We start from the raw sequence: 20,517 nt of genomic DNA on the forward strand, positions 1-20,517 counted from the left end.
TATAGTCTTGTTCTATAGCTGCAACTGTGACTACTGACTCTAACACACTAGAGTTTACACTACCTAGAGATTTACCAACACCAGCTAGAGGTTTACTAAACAGTAACTATAGGCTTTACTAAAAAGATAGGTTTTAAGTTTAGTTTTAAAGGTGGAGGTGGTGTCAGCCTCCTTAACCCAGATTGGAAGTTGGTTCCATAGTAATGGTGCCTGATAGCAGAACGCCCGCCCTCCAAATCTACATTTAGATACTCTAGGAACTACGAGTAAACCTGCACCCTGAGAACGGAGAGCTCTGCCAGGAACATAAGGCACTATCAGGTCGTGCAAATAATGCAGAGCTAAGCCGTTTTGGGCTTTATACGCAAGTAATAAAATTTTTAATTGGATTCTGAATTTTACGGGTAGCCAATGGAGCGACGCTAACACTGGAGAGACGTGGTATCTCCTGCTGATTCCTGTCAGCACTCGTGCTGCTGCATTTTGGATCAGCTGGAGCCTATTCAGCAAATTACTTGGACATCCTGCTAACAGCACATTACAGTAATCCAGTCTAGAAGATACAAACGCATGAACTAGTTTTTCTGCATCACTCTGCGAGAGGATTTTCCTCCACACGCAACACTTTGCAATATTACGGAGTTGGAAAAATGCTATTTTACAAACCTGATTAACATATGGTTTAAACGAAAAATTAGTAAATGAGTAGGTTGTACAGAGGTGACGTGATCCAACATCAGTGTCTACCAGACACCAGTCTGCTGAAAACTGAAATAGTTAATTGACGGTAAAGTTCTTGGTTCACAAAACACAAAGCTAATAATTAACAATGTGACTCATTACTGTGAAATTACGTATAAGGATGCAATACAACACTTTTACTCAATTCTTATTGGCAGCTGTGCACATGCTGCCTGGAAGCATCTGTGGTGGATTTAGTGTTTCCTCAACTCTGAAATGATCTTTAATTATATTTCTGAGGTGACTCTTTGATCAAGATTTGTTCTAAATATTTTTAAATGTCATAGACTGGATGACCACAAATTCTAAAATGGGTCTTTACTTGAAAAGTAAGAACATGTATGAAACATGTGTGCTCGCTTTCAAAGGAAGATAAGACGCATCTGGAATGTAATGGTTGCTATGGTGGACTTCAGGTTTTATTGTATATCTGTGTCTCTGTTTCATGAAGGAAGTGGTTGGAAAATCAAATGTCCTGTGTCAGTGGAGGCCGTAGCAGCCTAACGCTGACTTGTATTTTTCAGATGGAGAGCCCTCTGACCCTGTTCAGAAAGGTACTGGTTAAATCTTCTGAATCTTGTTTACCTACTTAGAGCTGAGTTAGTAGATGCTGATTGGGATGAGTTTAAGGAAACACTGCCTACGTGTCATTTTGTGGGGGATCCACTTTGTTTGAATTTGAAAGTGAAACTTCAGACAAGCTGCTTTCAAGCTTTTTTGATGCCCCAGAAAACTGAAAGCTTCAGTCATAAGCTACAGTATCTGCACCAGTGCATCAAACAAGCCCTTCCCTTCTCAAAGACATGCTTTCACCTGGAAGCAATTTGCTATTTTATCTGTGTAGAAGAAAACATGAACTTTTCAGTAATTAAGGGTGATTCTCCAACTTGTCTGAATCGTGGCACAAGTAGGAAGTAATAAAACTAGTTGAGCGATAGGTTAGTCTCTTTAGCTCGTCCTGTAGCCCTTCATCCTTTCATGCTCTGTTTTCATTCATGTGTCTCATCATCTTTTCATTTCCCTCCTTTTTTTGCATTTTCTACCGTCGTTCAGTTATGGCCATGCCAACGACAGGAGCACCACCGACAACTGCAATCCCTTACAGTCAAGTCCCCCCCCCTAACTACAAACAGGCCCCTCCTCCAGTCAGTCACCAACCCCCTCCTTTTATACGAATCCAGGGGCCATGTCCTCCTCCATCTGTTGTAACTCAGCCATCCCCTGCACCTGCACCTGCGCTTCTGCGAGCACCTGTGCCTCCACCTGCACCTGCGACTGCACCTGCACCCATGCCAGCACCACATGCACCCATGGCTGCACCTGCACCTATGCTGGCACCCCCACATGCACCCATGCCTGCACCCACACCCACAAATGCACCTGCACCTGCACCTGCACCCGCACCTGCACCTGCACCTGCACCTGCACCTGCACCTGCACCTGCACCTGCACCTGCACCTGCACCTGCACCCGCACCTGCACCTGCACCTGCACCTGCACCCGCACCTGCACCTGCACCTGCACCCGCACCCGCACCTGCACCTGCACCTTCACCTGCACCCGCACCTGCACCTATCCAGGCTCCCCCTCCTGCCCCAGCTCCAGTCACTCCTGAACCCGCCTTAACCCCGGTACCCCCTCCCACACCTACCCCAACACCCACCCCTGCCCCTTCTCCAGCCCCGCCCCCACTCACTCCAGGTGTGTACTTCACAGGTGTGACATATCTGTTCAGACAATACACAACTAGTATCTAGTCATTCTGTGGTTAGGTGTGTGTTTGCTTGTGTATTTGCCATTCATCATCTATTCATGTGTTCGTGTTTGTCACATTACGCTGGCAACATCCCATCATACTTGCATGTATCAGATCCAGAGAGACGCTCAGCGACACCTGGTGGGACCAGAAAAGGCAAGTCCAGTCTTAGGCTGAGCTGCAGATGTGTTCAGGTGATCCTATGGGCAGAAATATGTGCCACTAGAAACTGAATTTGAATTATTTATATTTGAATTTGAATTGCTCAACTTGAATAATTGCATTAAAAAACTGAATCTGAATCACATAATTTGAATTTGTATTGTTTAATTTGAATCATTGCATTGAAAAACTGAATCTCCATTCAGTTCTCACAATTCAAATTCAGTTCTTGCAATTCATTTTCAATTTCACTGTGCCAGACATCCGGGTCTTCCGGAGGAAGAGCAATCGAGTGCAGATACAAAGAACTCCTTTTCACGTAGCCTACTATAACCTCTATTTTCTTTCAACGATATAAACCACCAATTGGAGCTAGATATTTCGAAACCTATTGTGTTTTCTCCATTCTGTGTAAAAAGTGTAGATTTATATCTTGCCGTTTTGTAGAAAATTTGTAGAAAGAACTGAATGTAGATTCAGTTTTTCAATGCAATGATTCAAATTAAACAATACAAATTCAAATTATGTGATTCAGATTCAGTTTTTTAATGCAATTATTCAAGTTGAGAAATTCAAATTCAAATATAAATTATTCAAATTCAGTTTCGAGTGGCACATATTTCTGCCCATATGATCCTCTCAGCTTGTAAACTGGGGTGATGTTGTGTAGGTGTGCTGTTGGTTTAACTGGTTAGGTAGAAGGATCACCTGAACAGAGTATCACTGTAGTCTGACCAATCCCCCTCTCCCGTCTGAACGGTGCAGAGGTCAAATGGGAGGACCAGCAGAAGAAAACAGCGAACGGTAGGATGTTAGTCAGCCCCGTGTGCAGACAGATAGTGTCTTGATTGTGTGACTTGAGTTTGTGGTGAGATGATGCGATGATAAAAGAACATGAATTTGTTTCTTTTACTTAGATTCTGCCAGTTTAAATAGTTTTCCAACCTTTCCTTCAGAGATCCACCCACGGTTCAATCCATCATTTAATCCATTTGGTCCCATAGTGTATCAGCAGTGTCTAAAAATAGTCGCAAATATTGACTGTATTTATTAGAACTTTTGTTTGTTGCTTCTTAACTGGTATAAAGAATAGAAAACCATTTCACTTGTAATATAAAAAAAAATACATCCATCCATCCATCGTCCGCCGCTTTATCCGTTCCCGGGTCGCGGGGGCAGCAGCCTCAGCAGGGATGCCCAGACTTCCTTCAACCCAGACACTTCCTCCAGCTCTTCCTCCAGCTCCTCCGGGGGGAGTCCGAGGCGTTCCCAGGCCAGCCGAGAGACATAGTCTCTCCAGCGTGTCCTGGGTCTTCTCCGGGGTCTCCTCCCGGTGGGACATGCCTGGAACACCTCCCTAGGGAGGAGGGACATGCCTGGAACACCTCCCTAGGGAGGAGGGACATGCCTGGAACACCTCCCTAGGGAGGCGTCCAGGAGGATCCGGTACAGATGCCCAAGCCACCTCAGCTGACTCCTCTCAACGTGAAGCTCTGCAAAAAGCAGAGATGAAATCCTGAGGTTCCCAAACCGGATCCCCTCCGGCCCCCGTTCACGCCTAGAAATCCTGTCCATAAAAATTATGAACAGGACCGGTGACAAAGGGCAGCCCTGCCGGAGTCCAACATGCACCGGGAACAAGTCTGACCTACTGCCGGCAATGCGAACCAGACTCCTGCTCTGATCATACAGAGACCGGACAGCCCTTAGTAGAGGGCCCCGGACCCCATACTCACTGAGCCCCCACAGAATGGCACGAGGGACACGGTCAAATGCCTTCTCCAGATCCACAAAGCACATGTAGACTGGTTGGGCAAATTCCCATGAACCCTCGAGCACCCTGCGGAGGGTGTAGAGCTGGTCCAGTGTTCCACGACCGGGACGAAAACCGCATTGTTCCTCCTGAATCCGAGGTTCAACTATCAGCCGTAATCTCCTCTCCAGTACCCTGGAGTAGACTTTCCCGGGGAGGCTGAGGCCTCCTATAGTTGGAACACATTCATTGTTTATTATTAAAGATGAAAAAATGAAATCATATGCAAACTTTTTATGAGAGAAGGAGCTAGCTTAGACGTGGAACGAGAGCTACATCAATAGCATATTATGGTTTAGATCATTTATAGAGGAAGTGTTCAATAATACATTTTCTCAGTTTTTTTTTTTTTTAAGGCTGTTATTAACCTTGATTACAATGAAAGACAAAATAAATTTAGAATAAGATCAAAGGAGTTCTATTATCTGACTTAATTCATAGAAGTATGTGTGGCTGTGAAGCGTGCTGAGTTTAGCTTTGGGACATTTATATTCACTAGTATGTTCTAGCTGTAGATTATCCACATTCACATTCCATCCATTGGTTAATGTCTGTCTGTGCCATTAACTACGTTTTTTTATTTTATTTTTGTTTTCTCATCCATCATTGTCACTTGAAGGGGATGTGTTACAAGCAGCCAAAGAAGGTACAGACAGTTTCTTTGTCCTTTTGGATTTTCTCTGAGTTGCTATGAATCTAATCTTATCGTTCAGTTTCAGTTTATGTCCGATTATCTCCACTGTACATCTTTTAGTTTTTCTTCCTGGATCAGCAGATGTCAAGCTAAAGCTTATTGTGCTCGTTCAAAAAGAAAGAACAAAACATGTGTGATTCAGTTTATGGGAATGTGTCATTTCAACGGCAACACTGTTGAGTTGTCCAAGTTTTAGGATGAATACTCACGGAAACTTCAAACTTCAACTATTCTCTATGCTGCGAAATGTTTGTCATAGTTGAGTGTTAATGAACTAACAGTCCTATTGTGTGTTTGCAGGTGTGATGAAGGATCCCACTAAGGTAAACACAGTCAGCCACATTACAACACTCTACATGCGTTGTAGTCGATGTCACAGACCGTCTTACCTGTTTAACTGTCCCTGTCTGTAGCTGAGGGACAGCCTGTCCTTTAAATCATCCGACAGTGACGTCAGCGACGTTTCAGCCATGTCCAACGCCTCTGACACCCGATCCATCCGCAAAATGAGGTGAGAACACAAGCTAATTGACAGATAAGCGCCGAGTTACTGACCAGTAGTCGGAAAATGAGAACAGAACAGACTGAAGTAGAAAATACAGGACTGTCTCAGAAAATTTGAATATTGTGATAAAGTTCTTTATTTTCTGTAATGCAATTTAAAAAAAAAAACTAAAATGTCATACATTCTGGATTCATTACAAATCAACTGAAATATTGCAAGCCTTTTATTATTTTAATATTGCTGATTATGGTTTACAGTTTAAGATTAAGATTCCCAGAATATTCAAATTTTTTGAGATAGGATATTTGAGTTTTCTTAAGCTGTAAGCCATGATCAGCAATATTAAAATAATAAAAGGCTTGCAATATTTCAGTTGATTTGAAATGAATCCAGAATGTATGACATTTTTTTTTTGTAATTGCATTACAGAAAATCACAATATTCTAATTTTCTGAGACAGTCCTGTAGAGATCTACTTTCAGACTTTGCTTCATGTTATTCTGCCTGTTTTGTAATTTTGCCTGTTCCAAATATTTCTTAGTTCACAAATGCCCAGAGTGGTTGTGTATGGTTGAATTTCTTTTGTCCCTTAATCTTGTCATGTGCTCGTGCAGTTTTACATGTTGTGATTTTTCTATTCAGTTTCCAGTCTACTTTATTCTAGCATGCCTTTGGTGTTTGCACTCAACGTGAGCATGGTGGTGTGGTGTTGTTTGGTCTTTAATCATCATTCTGCATGTGTCTGTCTGCATGTTGCTTGTCTTTCCTCTGCTTGGCTGACAGTACGGTGGAGTCTGTGGATGGTCCGTCACTGGACTTGGAGGCAGGAACAGAGGAAGCAGCGGGGGCTGCAAAGGGTGAAGCCGTACTGCAAAAGAGCGAATCAGTTGAGGAAGGAAAGGGAGAGGAGCCTTCAAAGTAAGATACCAATCAATGAAACACGACTGGGATCAGGCCCGTCTTTCTAGCGGGAGCAGAGATGCCGCCCAGCTCCTCGGTGTGCTGTTGTAATGTGCTTATACCCAGTACTCGAGTTGTAAAAAACAATCAGGGGGGATGGGGGATTTTATCATATAACAGATAATTTGTGCTGATTACAAATAATATAATATATTACAAATAATAGCAGTGACCAAAACAGCTGCAGAAATACTGCAGGAATGACATAGCAGCAGTTAAATGCAGCCTTCTGTAAGCTTTAAATATCCACTGTGCTTACATCAAATACATCAAAACACAACAATAAAAAACACTTTTCTGAACTTATCAATATGACTCTGTCCTTCACAGGATAAGTAACATGGATCACTGCAAAAACTCTAAATCTTAACAAGAATATTTGTCTTATTTCTAGTTAAAATGTCTCATTTTAGTAAAAACATCTCATCACTGGAAAAAACAACAATTTTCACCTGTTTCAAGTAGATTTTCACTTGAAATAAGTAGAAAAATCTGCCAGTGGATCAAGATTTTTTTGCTTGTAATAAGAAGATAAATCTTGTCTCACTGGCAGATTTTCCTACTTATTTCAAGTGAAAATTTACTTGAAACAGGTGAAAATTGTCAAATAAGTTATTTTTCTGGTGTTATTTTTCTGGTGATGACTCTAAATGTTGAAATAGCAGTAAAACCACATTCATTGATGAAATGACATAAGGGATGGAAAGGAGGGATGGCAGTTTTACAGGGGGGATGATTTGGACCGTTTTTATTTCAGGGGGGGATGCCGTCCCCCCTCATCCCCCTCAACTCCAGTACTGCTTATACCCCCCAGTTGATGGAGAAGTTTTGGTCCTCTTCCCTTCAGGCCCTGGTTTCAAGAAGTATTTGTTTTAGCCCCTCCGACTGAGACAATTGTTTCAACATAACACCGTCAGGTGTTTCTATGTACAATAATGTCAGGAACGTTCATTAAAGCAGGATTTGACAACTTCAGGCTCAAGTCTGGGTTTTAAGTTTTACTTATGCTGCATGTCTGACCAAGTGCATCACCATGGGAAGTTTTACTGGGAAGCTAACTTATTCTGGACTTAAGTTTGAGAAAAATGCAGGTTAAACCTTCAAGAGCCTGCCAATCAGTTCCCAGAGAAGCTGAAAAAGATTTATGCACTGAAAACAAGTCTTTTCTTTCATCATTGAAAATCATCTTCATTAGAGAGAAATCAACTAATGGTATTACTTTTGTAGTCTCAAAAGTAACTAGTTACGCTAAATGTTATTATTCTTGAATTTTAAAGATCTGGAACTGAATTAATTATTTTTCTTTACTCAAATCCCTGAACTATGGAATATTTCCTCACGTTTTTACAGCATATAGAAGCATGTGAGTGTTTTGCGTATCGTATTTGCCAAGTCATGTTTGTCAAACTATGTCTCTCTGTATATTCATGTGTATTCACTTATGTCCTTAAAAAATGTTTAAAAATAATTTTTTTGTCTAAAACCTGCATCACGTGAGAAAAAAGAAGCTAGACAAGAACAATAATCTCCTGACTTCACACTCCTCTAGAACGCTCTTTATTTGCAGGACATTGTGTGAATTACATTGATAAACCTATTGACTAAAACATTTACATAGTTGAATTCCTTTTGTAGTTTCGTTCTTGCTTGCGCTCCTCCTTGTCATGTAGGATTATAGATTGCAGAAATCTGTAAATCCAGTTTCATTATTGTAATTGGTCACAAAACCTAGTGTGAGTTATCAGGTTGTCGACAGCCAAAACTATTACAGGACTGTCTCAGAAAATTAGAATATTGTGATAAAGTTCTTTATTTTCTGTAATGCAATTAAAAAAAGAAAAATGTCATACATTCTGGATTCATTACAAATCAACTGAAATATTGCAAGCCTTTTATTATTTTAATATTGCTGATCATGGTTTACAGTTTAAGATTAAGATTCCCAGAATATTCTAATTTTTTGAGATAGGATATTTGAGTTTTCTTAAGCTGTAAGCCATGATCAGCAATATTAAAATAATAAAAGGCTTGCAATATTTCAGTTGATTTGTAATGAATCCAGAATGTATGACATTTTTGCATTACAGAAAATAAAGGACTTTATCACAATATTCTAATTTTCTGAGACAGTCCTGTAGTAATGTAACGATGCCTGGGCATGTTGAAATGACCCCCTGGGATTCCACTACCTCTACTTTAGGAAAAATACATTTCTATGTTCATCCCTCTGGTGATTGACAGATCAGCTCAGGTTAGATATATAGATATATGTTTGCTCTTCTGCTTCTGGATCTGACGACTGGATGTTGGTTTCTCTCCACCAGGCCAGCACCAACGCCCGGAGCGCCCATCACAAAGTCCTCCAGTGTCGGGGGAGAGATTTGTTCCTTGGGGAGAAATGACGACGATGACGACGACAAGAAGCGGCGTTCAAGCTTTGGAGCCAGAATGATGGGAATGGTTGGACTGGGCAAGAAGAGTCAGAGTGCCTCTCAGCTCAACCCAGAGGGTCAGTCCTGCTGTCACCCATACATGTCTCCAACAAACCTGTAACATCCACCCTGAGCCCTTAGTTAACACCAGGTACCACAGGGAGCACCTTTGACCCTCTGTTACTGTAACCCTGGGGCTGTCTACGGGTCAGGGGAGGAGGGAGGGAGGGAGGGAGGGAGGAAGGAAGGAAGGAAGGAAGGAAGGAAGGAAGGAAGGAAGGAAGGAAGGAAGGAAGGAAGGAAGGAAGGAAGGAAGGAAGGAAGGAAGGAAGGAAGGAAGGAAGGAAGGAAGGAAGGAAGGAAGGAAGGAAGGAAGGAAGGAAGGAAGGAAGGAAGGAAGGAAGGAAGGAAGGAAGGAAGGAAGGAAGGAAGGAAGGAAGGAAGGAAGGAAGGAAGGAAGGAAGGAAGGAAGGAAGGAAGGAAGGAAGGAAGGAAGGAAGGGAGGGAGGGAGGGAGGGAGGGAGGGAGGGAGGGAGGGAGGGAGGGAAGGAAGAAGGGAAAAGGGAAGGAAGGAAGAAGGGAAAAGGGAAGGAAGGGAGCAAAGAAGGAAGGAAGAAGGGAAAAGAGAATGAAGGAAGGAAGGAAGGAAGGAAGGAAGGAAGGAAGGAAGGAAGGAAGGAAGGAAGGGAAAAAAGAATGAAGGAAGGAAGGAAGGGAAAAAAGAATGAAGGAAGGAAGGAAGGGAAAAAAGAATGAAGGAAGGAAGGAAGGGAAAAAAGAATGAAGGAAGGAAGGAAAGGAAAAAACAAGGAAGGAAAGAAGGGAGGAAGGAAGGAAAGAAGGAAGGAAGGAAGGAAGGAAGGAAGGAAGGAAGGAAGGAAGGAAGGAAGGAAGGAAGGAAGGAAGGAAGGAAGGAAGGAAGGAAGGAAGGAAGGAAGGAAGGAAGGAAGGAAGGAAGGAAGGAAGGAAGGGAGCAAAGAAGGAAGGAAGGAAGGGAAAAGGGAAGGAAGGAAGAAGGGAAAAGGGAAGGAAGGAAGAAGGGAAAAGGGAAGGAAGGAAGAAGGGAAAAGGGAAGGAAGGAAGGAAGGAAGGAAGGAAGAGAAAAAAGAAGGAAGGAAGGGAGCAAGGAAGGAAGGAAGGAAGGAAGGAAGGAAGGAAGGAAGGAAGGAAGGAAGGAAGGAAGGAAGGAAGGAAGGAAGGAAGGAAGGAAGGAAGGAAGGAAGGAAGGAAGGAAGGAAGGAAGGAAGGAAGGGAGGGAGGGAGGGAGGGAGGGAGGGAGGGAGGGAGGGAAGGAAGAAGGGAAAAGGGAAGGAAGGAAGAAGGGAAAAGGGAAGGAAGGGAGCAAAGAAGGAAGGAAGAAGGGAAAAGAGAATGAAGGAAGGAAGGAAGGAAGGAAGGAAGGAAGGAAGGAAGGAAGGAAGGAAGGAAGGGAAAAAAGAATGAAGGAAGGAAGGAAGGGAAAAAAGAATGAAGGAAGGAAGGAAGGGAAAAAAGAATGAAGGAAGGAAGGAAGGGAAAAAAGAATGAAGGAAGGAAGGAAAGGAAAAAACAAGGAAGGAAAGAAGGGAGGAAGGAAGGAAGGAAGGAAGGAAGGAAGGAAGGAAGGAAGGAAGGAAGGAAGGAAGGAAGGAAGGAAGGAAGGAAGGAAGGAAGGAAGGAAGGAAGGAAGGAAGGAAGGAAGGAAGGAAGGAAGGAAGGAAGGAAGGGAGCAAAGAAGGAAGGAAGGAAGGGAAAAGGGAAGGAAGGAAGAAGGGAAAAGGGAAGGAAGGAAGAAGGGAAAAGGGAAGGAAGGAAGAAGGGAAAAGGGAAGGAAGGAAGGAAGGAAGGAAGGAAGAGAAAAAAGAAGGAAGGAAGGGAGCAAGGAAGGAAGGAAGGAAGGAAGGAAGGAAGGAAGGAAGGAAGGAAGGAAGGAAGGAAGGAAGGAAGGAAGGGAAAAAAGAATGAAGGAAGGAAGGAAGGGAAAAAAGAATGAAGGAAGGAAGGAAGGGAAAAAGAATGAAGGAAGGAAGGAAGGGAAAAAAGAATGAAGGAAGGAAGGAAAGGAAAAAACAAGGAAGGAAAGAAGGGAGGAAGGAAGGAAGGAAAGAAGGAAGGAAGGAAGGAAGGAAGGAAGGAAGGAAGGAAGGAAGGAAGGAAGGAAGGAAGGAAGGAAGGGAAAAAAGAATGAAGGAAGGAAAGGAAAAAACAAGGAAGGGAGGAAGGAAGGAAGGAAGGAAGGAAGAGAAAAAAGAAGGAAGGAAGGGAGCAAAGAAGGAAGAAGGGAAAAGAGAAGGAAGGAAGAAGGGAAAAGAGAAGGAAGGAAGGAAGGAAGGAAGGAAGGAAGGAAGGAAGGAAGGAAGGAAGGAAGGAAGGAAGGAAAGAATTGAGGAAAGAAGGAAGGAAGGAAAGATGGGAAGAAGGAAAGAATGAAGGAAGGGAGAAAAGAAGGAAGGAAAGAAAGGAGGAAGGAAGGAAGGGAGCAAAGAAGGAAGGAAGAAGGGAAAAGGGAAGGAAGGAAGGAAGGAAGGAAGGAAGGAAGGAAGGAAGGAAGGAAGGAAGGAAGGGAAAAAAGAATGAAGGAAGGAAAGGAAAAAACAAGGATGGAAAGAAGGAAGGAAGGAAGGAAGGAAGGAAGGAAGAGAAAAAAGAAGGAAGGAAGGGAGCAAAGAAGGAAGGAAGAAGGGAAAAGGGAAGGAAGGAAGGAAGGAAGGAAGGAAGGAAGGAAGGAAGGAAGGAAGGAAGGAAGGGAAAAAAGAATGAAGGAAGGAAGGGAAAAAAGAATGAAGGAAGGGAAGGAAAAAACAAGGAAGGAAAGAAGGGAGGAAGGAAGGAAAGAAGGAAGGAAGGAAGGAAGGAAGGAAGGAAGGAAGGAAGGAAGGAAGGAAGGAAGGAAGGAAGGAAGGAAGGAAGGAAAAAAAGAATGAAGGAAGGAAAGGAAAAAACAAGGAAGGGAGGAAGGAAGGAAGGAAGGAAGGAAGGAAGAGAAAAAAGAAGGAAGGAAGGGAGCAAAGAAGGAAGGAAGAAGGGAAAAGAGAAGGAAGGAAGAAGGGAAAAGAGAAGGAAGGAAGGAAGGAAGGAAGGAAGGAAGGAAGGAAGGAAGGAAGGAAGGAAGGAAGGAAAGAATGGAGGAAAGAAGGAAGGAAGGAAAGATGGGAAGAAGGAAAGAATGAAGGAAGGGAGAAAAGAAGGAAGGAAAGAAAGGAGGAAGGAAGGAAGGGAGCAAAGAAGGAAGGAAGAAGGGAAAAGGGAAGGAAGGAAGGAAGGAAGGAAGGAAGGAAGGAAGGAAGGAAGGAAGGAAGGAAGGAAGGAAGGAAGGAAGGAAGGGAAAAAAGAATGAAGGAAGGAAAGGAAAAAACAAGGAAGGAAAGAAGGAAGGAAGGAAGGAAGGAAGGAAGGAAGAGAAAAAAGAAGGAAGGAAGGGAGCAAAGAAGGAAGCGAGAAGGGAAAAGAGAAGGAAGGAAGGAAGGAAGGAAGGAAGGAAGGAAGGAAGGAAGGAAGGAAGGAAGGAAGGAAGGAAGGAAGGAAGGAAGGAAGGAAGGGAAAAAAGAATGAAGGAAGGAAAGGAAAAAACAAGGAAAGAATGTACAAGGGGAGAAAAGAAGGAAGGGAGGGAGGAAAGAAAGAAGGAAGGGAGAAAAGAGGAAGGGAGAAGGAAGGAGAGAGCAGGAGGAAAGAAGGAAGGAAGGGAGAAAAGAGGAAGGGAGAAGGAAGGAGGAAAGAAGGAACAGGAGAATGAAGTCATTTTGACCCAAAGACAGTACCAGGGTTAATATTGATTTATAATTAAGCATTATAATCTTTGTTTTCATGTAATAACTGTAATCACTTTTCACAGTAATGACATCATCTTATATCTTATCCTCTGACTTCAGACTTCTATTATTATTTAAAGCTGTTTTTCATATTTGAATGAATAAGACTGGTTTTCAATAGCATCTTATTAAGTGAATGAAAACAAAATGAAATTTAAAACCACCGCAAAACATAAACATCTTCTACACATGGTTGTTTCAGTCACATGTGACTGAATATTAGTGAATGTAACCCCAGAGATGCTGGTTCAGTTCAGGAGTAATAAAGCATATAATTATAAAGCAGCCCAGTGATTACCTGCAGACTGTCTGGAAGTTCTCTATCGCCCCCTGGAGGCAGTTTGAAATCACTGCGGACAATAATTGTGGATCAATTAAAACTACATTCTCACGTATTCTCATTCCCCTTTCTTTTCATCCAAACAGAAGAGGAGAAGAAAAAGAAAGCAATAAGACTTCCTGTCCAAAGGAGTGTAGAAACCGGATTGGCCGTGGAGTTTAAGTCACGTTTCACCCGACAACCGAGCCGTGATCCGGACGCTGAAGACCCCAAACCTGGAGCGTAGGCATCATTTCTGTTTACACCTGCACTCCTCTTCTCAGTCTGGGAATCATTTCTGTTAGCTGTCTTTAGACTTCTCTCAATCTGCATTTAATCATATTTAATCCACCATTTTTCTTTTAACTCAAGCATTAATCAAAATAATCATTATTAATTTGTCTCATCGTTTTTATATGTAACTTTCTGTTTTTGGTCACTCTTTTATTTTAAGTTTCACCCTCGGTTTTTTATCACTCCTTCTACTGCTTTTTTCTCATCTCTTATCTTGTTTACATCCTGGTTTTTGGTCTTCAGTTTGAAAGCTGCAGCTGATATTTTCTTTGCAATGTTGTCTTTTTTTAAGTGTTCCCTCTCTATTTCTCCCCAGCCTCATATTTCCTGGAGTGAAATTGGCCTCAGACAAACAGTTCACTGGTTTCCTGGAGGGATTAGGCCCCGCCCAGCTGGCTGGACGGCAGACTCTGGCCACGCCCCCCATGGGTACCATTGTCTATAAAAGCATTCATCTGCGTTTCTCAATACATTTTAAATAGTATACAATAATGCTACCATTTTTCCATCATCCTTAAATGTACTTGCATATATATAAAACTGACTATTAATATAATGCTACAGCACGTGCACTCAGTACTGGAGTTGAGGGGGGATGAGGGGGGATCCAAATCATCCCCCCCCTGTAAAACTGCCATCCCCCCTTTCAATCCCTTATGTCATTTCATCAATGAATGTGGTTTTACTGCTATTTCAACATTTAGAGTCATCACCAGAAAAATAACTTATTTGACAATTTTCACCTGTTTCAAGTAAATTTTCACTTGAAATAAGTAGAAAAATCTGCCAGTGGGACAAGATTTATCTTCTTATTACAAGCAAAAAAATCTTGTTCCACTGGCAGATTTTTCTACTTATTTCAAGTGAAAATCTACTTGAAACAGGTGAAAATTGTTGTTTTTTCCAGTGATGAGTCTTGTTTTAAGTGTAATGAGATTTTTTACTTTTCTTTTTTAATTTTTTTTACTAAAATTAGACATTTTAACTATAAATAAGACAAATATTCTTGTTAAGATTTAGAGTTTTTGTGTTTTGATGTATTTGATGTAAGCCCAGTGGATATTTAAAGCTTACAGAAGGCTGCATTTAACTGCTGCTATGTCATTCCTGCAGTATTTCTGCAGGTGTTTTAGTCACTGCTATTATTTGTAATATATTATATTATTTGTAATCAACACAAATTATCAGTCCACATATGATAAAATCCACCATCCCCCCTGGTTTTCTTTTTACAACTCGAGTACTGCGTGCACTGACTAAATAGTATCTGCATTAATAGATTTTCTGGGTAATTTGGTTTCATTAATTCTCAACTCTGGTTCTGATTGGAAACTGAATTTGACTCTATCTTAGAAAAGTAGGAGGTGATGATGTAGTGGGAAGAAAAAATTTAGCAAAAAGAACCAAAGTGACCCTGTTAGTTAAAAACACATTAAAACATCTGACGTTTACCTTTGATTTCACGTCACATGAGCTGCTCTGATTGGCTCTCCATTGATCAGGTGACATCCAGATTGGGATGGTGTACAGGAAGGAACGTCTGGACGTGGAGGTGATCCGAGCCCGGGGGCTTGTGGGTAAACAGGGCAACAAGAATACTCCAGGTGAAAAAAGCATTACTGCGCTAAACTATTATCATTGTACTATGAAATACTGCTGAAACACTCTTGAAACACTGTTTCCAAAAAGCTTAGACACTGTGTGACATGCAAGTGAATACACACAAAACACTTCAGAAATCACTAAGAATACTATAAATAACCATATTAAATGTTGTAAATAACAAATCTTGCAAGGGTTCCACTTTGCTGATCAAAATCTGTCAAAGGAAATACAGCTTTGGTCTGATATACTAAATGTGAGATACAAACAGATGTTGATCCTTTGGGCTCTATTTTTTTAAAAAGATGACATTGCTTTTCACTGTTTTGCTGATGTTTTGCAAACGTATCTGCGCATACAGACGGAGTAATGAGTCTTACTGTCTTAAGGAAGTACACTCATGGCTGGAGATAAACTTCCTCAATTTGAACTAGAATAAGTCACAAGTTATTGTTTTTGATCAGCCTGACATTTTAAATGGTCATGACACTGTGACTGGCCCATTATCTGTGTACTATAAGCAATTTACGGGAAATATCAGTGTCATTTTTGACTCTGTTTTTAATTTTGTTTCAACAGATTAGCTCAGTGATTAAAACTACCATAGCCTTTTTCATCTGCATCTCTTAACTTTTAAATATGCTGCAGAAGTAAACTTGACGTGAATAAAAAGTACTACAGATGATGAGGATGATGATGATGAGGATGAGGATGAGGATGATGATGATGATGAGGATGAGGATGATATGCAACTTCAAAAATAACAATTGTCAAATTAAATTAATTTATTAAGCAAATTACATTTTAATGTAAATTTAAATGACAGCAATCAGTGTTTTATAGGTGTTCTCAGTGTGGACTGTAAGTAACAACATCATTGATACGGACCATGATGTCATATGTCATATACAGGACTGTCTCAGAAAATTAGAATATTGTGATAAAGTTCTTTATTTTCTGTAATGCAATTAAAAAAACAAAAATGTCATACATTCTGGATTCATTACAAATCAACTGAAATATTGCAAGCCTTTTATTATTTTAATATTGCTGATTATGGCTTACAGTTTAAGATTAAGATTCCCAGAATATTCTATTTTTTTGAGATAGGATATTTGAGTTTTCTTAAGCTGTAAGCCATGATCAGCAATATTAAAATAATAAAAGGCTTGCAATATTTCAGTTGATTTGTAATGAATCCAGAATGTATGACATTTTTGTTTTTGTAATTGCATTACAGAAAATCACAATATTGTAATTTTTTGAGACAGTCCTGTATGTATAAATTCAGCATGTGTTAAAAGAATCCAGTTATTGACGACAGTTATAATCGCTGTATCTAAGGTGTGCGTGCGGGTTTGTTGCAGCTCCATATGTGAAGGTGTATCTCATGGATAACGGGAAGTGTGTGCTCAAGAGAAGAACCCGTCTAGCAAGAAAAACCCTGGACCCTCTTTATCAACAACAGCTGCAGTTTGAAGAAAATCCCGAAGGAAAAGTCCTGCAGGTACAGACGTGTATTTGCTCAAACACACACACACACACAGAGCTGACAAACATACGATGTCACACGTTGGATAATAAAAGTCCAAACATATATAAGAAGTGGACATGGAACCAATCGGATCATAAACAGCAAACTAGAACTCCATCTCTCCATCGCCGCTGCTGATCCGTGTCCAGTTCTTATCCAAATCACTCTCAGTATCAGCACCAAAAGTGTCTATCATTTTGAGTTTAGAATAGGAAATACAAAAAAAAAGACAACCTTTTAAGGTAAAAACAAAAAAGAACGACAGCTTAAACATACTTGTCTATGTTTTGTTCCAAACGTTTTGGCTGTTTTAGCATTTCCGCTGTGTGTCAGACAATATTTCCATCCACCACCATAAACGCATTTGAATTGAATTGAAATTTTAGTTTGAAAATGAAACAGTAGTGAAAACAAAACCAAACAATAATAATAAATAAATGTAAATAAGAAAACAAAGATAAAATATAAATAAAAACATGCATCCATCATAATTAACATGCTCGAAAAGGAGTAGGAAGAAGTAAAAACATATTAAATCCTACCCCCTAAACTCTTTTTCCTTATAATCAAAATTAATGTAATTTCTATACAAAAAAACAAAAGATATTTCACACAATCCATGCCCAACTGAGCATTTGCACATGCTTCATTGTTATATGGGAGTTTATCCTAATACAGCCTCAGGGACAGCTACAAATCATGATCTTATCATTGTTACAAATGTTAGCATTTTTGTTCATCAATATTAAACCACAACATTTGGGTTAACAAACTGAAACGGGGTCTGCATATAAGTTTTTGATAAGTTGAATTCACAAGAGTATGAATGCCCGGTGGAAGGTTAACAAAAGTCTTACATTTCCAAATAAAAAAGGTATGAATGTGTAGCCCAGCTCTGAAAACAGCAGCTAACACAGGACCAGGTGATGTACAGTATCAGTACAGTACACAGTACAGTATCAGTACAGTATCAGTACAGTATCAGTACAGTACACAGTACAGTACACAGTACAGGATACAGTACAGTACACAGTACAGGATACAGTACAGGATACAGTACAGTATCAGTACAGTACACAGTACAGTATCAGTACAGTACACAGTACAGTATCAGTACAGTATCAGTACAGTACACAGTACAGGATACAGTACAGTATCAGTACAGTACACAGTACAGTACACAGTACAGTATCAGTACAGTATCAGTACAGTACACAGTACAGGATACAGTACAGTATCAGTACAGTACACAGTACAGTATCAGTACAGTATCAGTACAGTACACAGTACAGGATACAGTACAGTATCAGTACAGTATCAGTACAGTACACAGTACAGGATACAGTACAGTATCAGTACACAGTACAGTATCAGTACAGTATCAGTACAGTACATAGTACAGGATACAGTACAGTATCAGTACACAGTACAGTACACAGTACAGTATCAGTACAGTATCAGTACAGTACACAGTACAGGATACAGTACAGTATCAGTACAGTATCAGTACAGTACACAGTACAGTATCAGTACAGTATCAGTACAGGATACAGTACAGTATCAGTACAGTATCAGTACAGTACACAGTACAGTATCAGTACAGTATCAGTACAGGATACAGTACACACCTGCAGCCTCTGCTATCTGTCAGTGCTGATCAAGTTAACCCTTGTGCTGTGTTCGGGTCAAGGAAGGAGGAAGGGAAGAAGGGAGGAAAGAAGGAAGAAAGGGAGAAAAGAAGCAAGGAATGAAAGAAGGGAGGAAAGAAGGAAGGAAGGAAGGGAAAAAGGAGGAAGGAATGGAGAAAAGTAGGAAGGAATGAAAGAAGGGAGGAAAGAAGGAAGGAAGGGGAGAAAAGAAGGAAGGAAGGAAGGAAGGAAGGAAGGAAGGAAGGAAGGAAGGAAGGAAGGAAGGAAGGAAGGAAGGAAGGAAGGAAGGAAGGAAGGAAGGAAGGAAGGAAGGAAGGAAGGAAGGAAGGAAGGAAGGAAGGAAGGAAGGAAGGAAGGAAGGAAGGAAGGAAGGAAGGAAGGAAGGAAGGAAGGAAGGAAGGAAGGAAGGAAGGAAGGAAGGAAGGAAGGAAGGAAGGAAGGAAGGAAGGAAGGAAGGAAGGAAGGAAGGAAGGAAGGAAGGAAGGAAGGAAGGAAGGAAGGAAGGAAGGAAGGAAGGAAGGAAGGAAGGAAGGAAGGAAGGAAGGAAGGAAGGAAGGAAGGAGAGAGCAGGTAAGAAGGACAGGAGAATGAGGTAATTTCTATCCAAAGACAGTACCAGGGTTAAGGAAGTGCATCAGAATCGGCCAAACTGATGTTTTTCTTGGAGAAACAGGTTAAAACATGAATCATGTTTTGAGTGGTACTGAACAGTTGATCAGCTGAGCTTGAAAGTCATCCTTACAGATTTGTGTCCTGTTTCTCCCAACAGATCATCGTCTGGGGCGACTACGGACGGATGGACCATAAATCCTTCATGGGCGCCGCTCAGATCCTACTGGACGACCTGGACCTGTCCAACATGGTGATTGGCTGGTTTAAACTGTTTCCTGCCACCTCGCTGGTGGACCCTGCCTTGGCCCCGCTCACCAACAAGGAGACGGAGGGGAAATCGTAGCATCAGAACATGTGACTGACTACAGTGTCTCGGTTACGGGCCAGGAGCGAGCAGGAGGGGACGTTACGTTGCTGGGTGGCTTAAAAAAAAAAGAAGAAGAAGAAGAAGAAGAAGAAAATGATCCAGTGATCCTCCTGTGCTGCTGCATGCTGCATGATGATGTCACGTTGATGACGTACCAGTGCCATGATGATGTCACCAGGAGGACGGTGGCTCCATCCTTTGACCAGTGAGGACGGGACCACGCAGCAAAGGATGCTTTGAAAAGAAGGGAGAGGCCGGTTGACCTAAAGCTCCCAGCCAATCACAGCCGCTCCCCAGGAGTTAAATGACTGTTAACGGCGCGTCCAGGACGGAGACTGTGGGTCCTGTCGAATTGTGAAAAAAACTAAACAAAACAACAGAAACTTACCTCCTATAGTCTCTTCCTAAGTCTCTTTGACCTCATTGGAAAGCTTCATGAAGGTAGCAGACGTTCTGAAAGACTTAGGAAAAGGCGTATAAGATGTAAAATAGAACATTACTTACCTTACTTATGAGGTTGGTAGTTAAACTAAATAAAGAAAAAATGTGAAAGGCGTTGTCACAAGCTGCTCGCCTATGCTGCTCACACTCATCCTCCTGTTCTCATATTCATTTTTATGAATCACAGTTTCTACAGCTGTTAACATAATCAAAAACTGTTTTTGAATGTTGTGGTTGCAAGGACGAGTGGGACAGAATTATCTCATTTCCTTTCATAAAGGATGGTCCAGTGTTTCTTATGCTAAATCAGTTGCTAAAGGAACCACTGAAGGTTATTTTCCTTGGCTTTTAAGTACATTTGTCATTTCATTCAAGCTGAAAACAAGTTTGGAACCTTCTGAAGCAAAAACGCCGTTCGACCGCACCTTCAACCTGTCAGGTTCCAAGAAGACGCAGGAAGACGGAGGTCTGTTTCTTTATGTGTTTGCATGGAACGATGAGAAGAATCGAATTTTAAGATCTGAAACATCAGCTGTAAAAAGAACATGAGGACATGAGAACACAAGAACATGAGAATGTCGCCTGAAAACTGGAAAATAAAAGATTCTCAAAGATTCTCAGTTTTTCTATTTTACCACCTCTGGTTTGAACGGTGTTACTGACAAAAGTTTGTTTCTGCCATGATGACGACGGTACTAGACATGCAAGGTTTTGGAGTTATTACTGAGGTGAAGCTTTATCGATAACAATCGATAAAGCTTCACCCTGCTGGTTTGTTTGATACAATCTTATAAAAAAAATGAAAGTTGGAAAGCTATGGGAATCTATATACCGTACATATAAAT

The 20,517-nt window shown here is 41.2% G+C and overlaps 1 protein-coding gene across 15 annotated transcripts in view; it reads left to right on the forward strand.

Annotated features, from left to right (window-relative positions):
* LOC133461237 (regulating synaptic membrane exocytosis protein 2-like) overlaps nucleotides 1-20,282 on the forward strand; it is a 76,709-nt gene extending 56,427 nt beyond the window's left edge. For 10 of the 15 annotated variants that reach the window (XM_061742058.1, XM_061742064.1, XM_061742065.1 and 7 more), the window contains 14 exons: nucleotides 1,266-1,295; nucleotides 1,795-2,442; nucleotides 2,612-2,653; nucleotides 3,425-3,463; nucleotides 5,092-5,118; nucleotides 5,467-5,489; nucleotides 5,580-5,677; nucleotides 6,455-6,589; nucleotides 8,956-9,140; nucleotides 13,281-13,416; nucleotides 13,784-13,896; nucleotides 14,970-15,071; nucleotides 16,437-16,576; nucleotides 19,022-20,282. In XM_061742058.1, coding sequence (XP_061598042.1) covers nucleotides 1,266-1,295; nucleotides 1,795-2,442; nucleotides 2,612-2,653; nucleotides 3,425-3,463; nucleotides 5,092-5,118; nucleotides 5,467-5,489; nucleotides 5,580-5,677; nucleotides 6,455-6,589; nucleotides 8,956-9,140; nucleotides 13,281-13,416; nucleotides 13,784-13,896; nucleotides 14,970-15,071; nucleotides 16,437-16,576; nucleotides 19,022-19,207 — 1,904 coding nt within the window. In that variant the 3' untranslated portion in view covers nucleotides 19,208-20,282. The remainder of the gene's footprint in view (nucleotides 1-1,265; nucleotides 1,296-1,794; nucleotides 2,443-2,611; nucleotides 2,654-3,424; nucleotides 3,464-5,091; nucleotides 5,119-5,466; nucleotides 5,490-5,579; nucleotides 5,678-6,454; nucleotides 6,590-8,955; nucleotides 9,141-13,280; nucleotides 13,417-13,783; nucleotides 13,897-14,969; nucleotides 15,072-16,436; nucleotides 16,577-19,021) is intronic. The other 5 variants (XM_061742070.1, XM_061742071.1, XM_061742067.1 and 2 more) reach the window with 4 other exon arrangements.
* Nucleotides 20,283-20,517: the final 235 nt, after the last annotated feature.

The sequence above is a fragment of the Cololabis saira genome, chromosome 15 (genome assembly GCF_033807715.1).
Source record: "Cololabis saira isolate AMF1-May2022 chromosome 15, fColSai1.1, whole genome shotgun sequence".
NCBI lineage: Eukaryota > Metazoa > Chordata > Actinopteri > Beloniformes > Belonidae > Cololabis > Cololabis saira.